Here is a 6,076-nt window from a genome sequence, read left to right as displayed (position 1 = left end):
GCAGCCCCACCTCACCTTACAGCATCCGCTGGCAGCTTGGTACCTGCCAGGGAGACGTGCCTGAGGGCACAGGCCTGGCTGAAAAACTCCTTGATGTCAGGGGAGATGGTTTTCACCCTCCTGAAAAGGATGGGCACAACGTGGCATCATCTGCCACCCGGCACCGGCCACCCGCCTGGGTACTGCACTCCCCTCCCCGCCGTGCCGGGGGCTTACTTGTGGGAGTAGACGTTTTTGGAGAGATCCAGATGGACGAGGCTGGCGTGGCATCCGTGGACCAGGGCTCCAAAGAGCTGCCGGGGTGGGGATGCGAGCCGTGTCGAGGACAACCCAGCCGGTGCTGCGGCCCCTCGCACAGCCCAGGGATGGATGGGTGGGTGATGGTATGGGACGAGCTATGGGAGGTGCTAAAGGGGTCTGCCCCATGCTGGGGCTCCCTTCTTCCTCCTGCTCAACCCCGAGTCCCCCAACCCGCCTACGGCAGCGGGCACAGAGCAGGGCATCGCTGGGCTGGCTGCCCACTGCCCCACACACGCCCTGTCTCCGCAGCCCCGTGCCAGCCTGGATGGGGCGGCAGCACCCCCCAGCAGCACGGCACGGTTTCAGGAGGGGGACCGAGGGCAAGGGTTCGCTGCCAGGACACCCTGCGTGGGTACTCACAGCATCCAAAGGGCAGTCCGTGCCGGCCAGGCTGAGGTGGGAGAGCGAGTGGCACTGGCGCAGGAGGCTCTGCAGATTCTGCGGGCAGAGAGGGCTCAGCAGCTTTGCCCAGGACCCTGACCCTCCCCCCGCCCCCAGCACCCTGCAGCCCAGAAATCCTCCTACTGAGCACAGGGATGAATCCTGCACAGAGGGACCCAGCCCCGTGCTGCTCGCTCCTGGGATGCCTCCTTGCTCCAGGTGGCATCTCCCACCCTCCCACCAGGAGATGCATGGGGATGTCCCCAGTGCATCCCCCAACCGCCCCTGGGTAGGCAGGGAGGTGTCGCAGCTGTGACTTCCCAGTCTCTGGGGTGCTGCAAGGCAGGGCACAGACCCCAGGAGACCAAAGCCATCCAAACTACGATGGGGACGGAGCCCAGGTGGTGTCACCCCGTCACGGCCCAGGCACTCACGCTGCTGTCGTCCCCAGCCAGGGTGCCGGGGTTTCCGGAGAGGTCCAAGTGCCGGAGGGAGGATCCGATGGCTTTGTTATCTGCGAGGGCCTTGCACAACGTGCTCATCCCTGCTTGAGGAGAGGGGGAGAGATGGATGCCCGTGGGGCCCCTGCACCAGGGAGAGCCATGGAGCCAAGGAAGGGGCACTTTCCTACAGCTGGGGCAGCAGGACGTCGCATCCTTGACGATGCCCTTTCCAGGGTGTCCCTGCAGCCCCTCCAGCCACCCCTTTGGTGCCAGCTTGTCCCCAAGCACCGCTGTGCCCAGCCTCCCAATGGCACCCAGGCAGGGAGCGGGATGCTGGGCTGTACCTTTGGCAGTGAGCATCGTCCTAGCCAAGCTGAGGCTCTGCAGACCCTTGGGACTCTTCTCCACGTGCCAGCTGAAGGCAACGATCCCTGATGAAAGAGCAGAGAGCCCTGAGCGGCCGTGCCAGCGCAGGCGGGTGTTTGTCCCACCCTGAGCTACAGCCCCCCAGGGCGGGGGGCAGCTGCCAGTGGGATCCAGAGTTGAACATCAGTTTTCATGGGTGAAAACTCATCCCAGCCCAGAAGTTGGGTACCTCTGTCTTCCAGCTGGTTGCCAGCAAGGTTGATGGTGTGCAGGACAGAGTCGGGATGGTTGCTGAGCGCCTGGGCCATCCTCTGCACGAAGTCACTGCGGGGGAGAAGGGCCACCCATCTGAGCAAGCTACGGCCACCTCCAGGAGACACGGCTGCCAACCCCGCAGCCTTACGGGGACACGCCACCAGCACCTACCCACACGGCAGAGCCAGCTCCATCCGAAAGCAGAGCCTCTGCAAGGGTGGGTGATGCCCACTGGCCTCCAGGCTACTAACAGTGAGCTTTATGCTGTGGAGGGGATGGGGCACCAACACCCCCCTGGCACACGGGTCCATGGACCCCCCTGCTCTCATGCACGTGAGGGGATCACCACCGGGCTGCCGAGACCCTGCTCATCACCGCGCCAGGGCCCTGCAACGCCTTTGCTTACGCTTTCAACCCGCTGTTTTCCAGCACCAGCTCCTCCAGCGTCACCGATTTGCTGAGCATGTAGAGCAGCTGCTCCGAAATCTCCTGGTTCTGGCAGGGGAGAAAACCTTTTTGGAAACCCAGCCATCTCCGGCACGCCCAGCGCCGCGGCGCCAGCACTCACCAGCCTGAAGTCCTTGCAGGAGAGCTTGGTGAACCACAGGTTGAAGGACAAGGCGGCGACACTCAGTGCCATGTCTCTGCAGGGTGACAAGGACGAGGGAGTCGGGGGCCAGGCTGAGCCAAGCCTGGTCCCAAACGGGTGCCCCAAGACACCCAACCCTGGGGTGCCCCAACACACCATTCCATGGAGCCGGACTGGGATCCATGAATTTAAAGCAACCCACAAACAAAACTCAGCTTCACCAGGTTATTCCCTCAGGGAAAATAACATTAATCAAAATATTTGCATGCTTCTGTCAAACACTGGGTGGTTTTTTTTTTAATCCTGAGCTCTCATGTAAAGAACGACACGGGTTTTGCTGGAGTGGAAACGAGTTTCAGCTGAACCCTCGCTCCATCTTTCTCGGGATGGAGACGTGGCTGAGCCCCACGGGGATGATTCTGGGCACAGCCAGAGCTCATGGCCCCGCTGTAAGCTTATAACCCCGTAACAGCTATTTGTTAGATATATATATATATATTTATATATGCGAGGGGGAGCAGAGCCGGCTGCTTTGCATAGGGAAACACCTGACAGCCATGAGCTGCCAGGAGCCGGCAACGGTCAGGCCCCGCTGTAAGGTTATAACCCCGTAACAGCTATTTGTTAGATATATATATATATATTTATATATGCGAGGGGGAGCAGAGCCGGCTGCTTTGCATAGGGAAACACCTGACAGCCATGAGCTGCCAGGAGCCGCTGCAACGTTCAGTTTTCACCCCCGTAAGCAGCTCGCAGGCCTATTTAAGTGTTAAAAATGAAGAGGGGAGGCTGCCCGGCCTCTCGGGGCTGTCGCCCCATGGGACGGGGCTCATTGTGTTTGGTGCGGGGGAGTGTCAGCCTGCAGATGCGGCGTCTTCGGAGCGAGTAAAGCGACAAAAGCTTCTAACACAAGCGGAGGAGCGTGTTGTGCCACCCCTACCGTGGACGGGGAGGATGGGGACAAGTGCTGGCATGGCACGAGGCACCGCACGCGGCACGGCCAGGGGACTCACCGGCTCTCCAGGTGGCTGAAGTCCAGCAGGTTGAACTCCCGGCAGTCCTGGCTGTGGTAGATGTTGTCCACGTCCTGTCCGGATGGACGGACACACGGGTCAGGCTCAGCACCTGGTCCTGGGGAGGGCTCGGGTGCCCGGCGCTGCTGGATGGAGCTGAGCCCTCGGGGACCCTCCCCTGGGGAGCCCCTTGCCTAAATCCCGAGCCTAAAACCTCCCCTGGCGCTGCAGCTGCCAGGGCACATGTCCCATATTGGTGGGACGGCTCGGTGGGTCTTGGACCCCTTCTGCAGGGGCTGGCCAGAAGGCGGCAACGCGCCCCCAGGCTGGTGGAAACAAGGGTGTGGGGAGAGGTGGGCTGGAGTCGGTGTCCCAGCGGAAGAGGGGGAGACCTGGTCCTGCTGTGGCTGGGTCCCAGCAGGGTTCTCCTCTACTGGGGACACCCAGCAAGATCCCAGATTTCCAGGGGCTCTCCTTACGTGACAGTCTGGGAAACAACCTGGTCCAAGGCATCTCATCCCTACCCGCACTTTGATTCCGCCCCACCAAGGAGCAGGGGACACTCAAGCCAGGCAAAACTACAGTTCCCAGCTCTGGGATGTCCCTGGGATGCTCCCAGCCCCAGCAGCCCTGTGAGCATCCTGCTTCCCTGCCTGCCAAGCGGTACGCTGTCATTGTCTCTTCTCCATGGGACAGACCAGCTTACCCACTGGATCTCCTCGCGGAAGGCAAAGCCGTTGTAATCACATAAAGCAGCATAGGTCAGCGAAAACCCTCCTGCAAAGAGAAGGCAGTCTTGGTGGCAGACCTTCCCACCAGAACATGGAGAAGACCTCTGGGGAGGGCAGAAAGCAGGAGAAGGATGGTGGAGGCTCTCCCTTCCCTCCTCAAAGGGGCCAGAGTGTCCTGCGTGGTCTACTGCCAGCCCAAAAGCGATCACACAACTCCAGGGGCTGTAGCTAGCTTTGCTTGATCCATGTAGATACCAGGCAAGGTGCATTGTTATGATGATAATAGAGGTATCCTACTCCAAACCAGGCTACAGGAAAAGCCCCCGGCTCTGCAGCGATGCCATATGAGGTGGGTGGAAGCATCCACAGCTGGACACCGAGCATCCTTGCCCCACAGCTGTCCTGCTCCTTTCTGGGGAGCTACGTCCCCTCAAACCTGCTCCTACCCCGTGGGATGGGGTGGGCTGGTGGAGAGCAGACCCCACTAGCAGGGCTCCTTCTGGCCTAAGCCACCACGGGTGCCCTGCCAGCAGAGGTGGGGGCTGTCAGCAGAGCTAGCGTTGACGGACGCTGGGCTGCGATGGTCCCCAGGGTGCTCCAACCCTCCTGGCCCATCCTGGGGGAGATGTGTAGGGGAAAAGGGCTTACCGCAGGGCCCGGGGCTGCTCTGCAGCATTTCCTCCAGCGAGTCCGTGATCCGCCGGATCCTCTCGTACAGGTTGGGGGGGGAGTTCTTGAGCAGTGTCCTGGGGAAGGACCAGAGGGGTGGCGTGGCGGTGGGCTGGGAGAAGAGCATCCCTACCACTATATGCTTAGCTACAGCCCCTGTGTGTGAGGGTGGCCAGAAATATCCTTCCCAATGCGATCGGGGAGCAGGGTCTGGCCTCCATTAATGTGGTTTTCTCCTGTTAAAAGGCGCTAATTGTGAACCCATCCCATACCTGGGGCTTTTCTGAGCAAAGAGTTTGCTCTGGTACCTACACAGCTACCCCTGAGGAGCAGAAGACCCTTACCCAGGGGATGAGTCTGGAAAGACCTTCTTAAGTGACATGGTGACATGGATGACAACTTGCTCCAAATCATCAAAGGACATGAACCGGAAGGCGTAAGATGCTGCATCCGTTTCTATGACAACCTGCGGGGTCCAAAGGATGGGAGATGCCTGAGCGAGCTGGCAACACACGGTGTCCCCAAGCCCCCAGACACAACGGTGACAGACACCAGCCCCTCGCTGCCAACACTCAGCCGCTGCTTATAAACCCAGCCAGAGCACTGTGAGCACAGGGAAGGCTGCGAGCACCAGGAATTTTGGATAAAATACATTAAAGAGATCATAATGTGCCAGAAGGCGGCATAAACCTCCCCAGAATTCAAGCTAAGCTAATGCAAAAGCAGCCCAAAGCAGCGGGGGTGAGAGTAGCCTTGACTCTGCCTGCAGCAGCCACAGCTGGGAGGACAGAGGTTTCCTCCCTGAATTTATCTAATCGGGTTTTGAAGCTTTTTTAGCTTTCGGTTCGTACCAGAAAAAAATCCCATGGCAACACGCTCCCTGATTTAATTACACGCTGATTGAGGCGTGGGAGCGAGATGACAATTATCTGCTGGCATCGCGTGAGGACGGCGCTTCTGCCGGTGCCCGGGGCTGCGGGAGGCAGCGGGGCCCGGCCCTGCCTGCAGATTAATAACCCCTGGGCTTTCCATATCCCAGTCAGATGTCTCACCCCCCCTCCAACCCTGGGGTTTCAACCACCAGCACCCCTCGCTCTCTGCCCAGCTCCCCTTTATTTCTCTCCCGGGGCTCAGCCACGCAGCCTGCCCAGCAGCGGAAACCCCCTTTAGAGGCTGGGGCCATCGTCGCTGACGATGCTTTAATGAGCAAGAGACAGACAAGAGGTTAACGAGGACCGCAGCCCTGTTTCGGCCGACACATCCAAGCCAGGGCATCCCTTTGCTCTCCTCCATGGTTCCCACCCGCCCCATCTGACCCACGTGCAC

At 60.1% G+C, this 6,076-nt stretch overlaps 1 protein-coding gene across 1 annotated transcript in view; it reads right to left on the bottom strand.

Annotated features, from left to right (window-relative positions):
• CARMIL2 (capping protein regulator and myosin 1 linker 2) overlaps positions 1–6,076 on the bottom strand; it is a 24,227-nt gene that overhangs the window by 15,606 nt on the left and 2,545 nt on the right. Inside the window, exons 5-16 of the mRNA XM_009290833.1 lie at positions 5,095–5,216; positions 4,730–4,827; positions 4,057–4,127; positions 3,351–3,424; positions 2,314–2,389; positions 2,152–2,240; positions 1,720–1,814; positions 1,469–1,555; positions 1,116–1,225; positions 661–738; positions 217–293; positions 16–120 (exon numbers count right to left, since the gene is read on the bottom strand). Coding sequence (XP_009289108.1) covers positions 16–120; positions 217–293; positions 661–738; positions 1,116–1,225; positions 1,469–1,555; positions 1,720–1,814; positions 2,152–2,240; positions 2,314–2,389; positions 3,351–3,424; positions 4,057–4,127; positions 4,730–4,827; positions 5,095–5,216 — 1,082 coding nt within the window. The remainder of the gene's footprint in view (positions 1–15; positions 121–216; positions 294–660; positions 739–1,115; positions 1,226–1,468; positions 1,556–1,719; positions 1,815–2,151; positions 2,241–2,313; positions 2,390–3,350; positions 3,425–4,056; positions 4,128–4,729; positions 4,828–5,094; positions 5,217–6,076) is intronic.

This window comes from Aptenodytes forsteri, unplaced genomic scaffold, assembly GCF_000699145.1.
Source record: "Aptenodytes forsteri isolate BGI_AS27 unplaced genomic scaffold, ASM69914v1 Scaffold14, whole genome shotgun sequence".
Classification (NCBI taxonomy): domain Eukaryota; kingdom Metazoa; phylum Chordata; class Aves; order Sphenisciformes; family Spheniscidae; genus Aptenodytes; species Aptenodytes forsteri.
The sequence above is the reverse complement of the archived record's forward strand: the minus strand, read 5'-3'. Positions and strand labels throughout refer to the sequence as shown.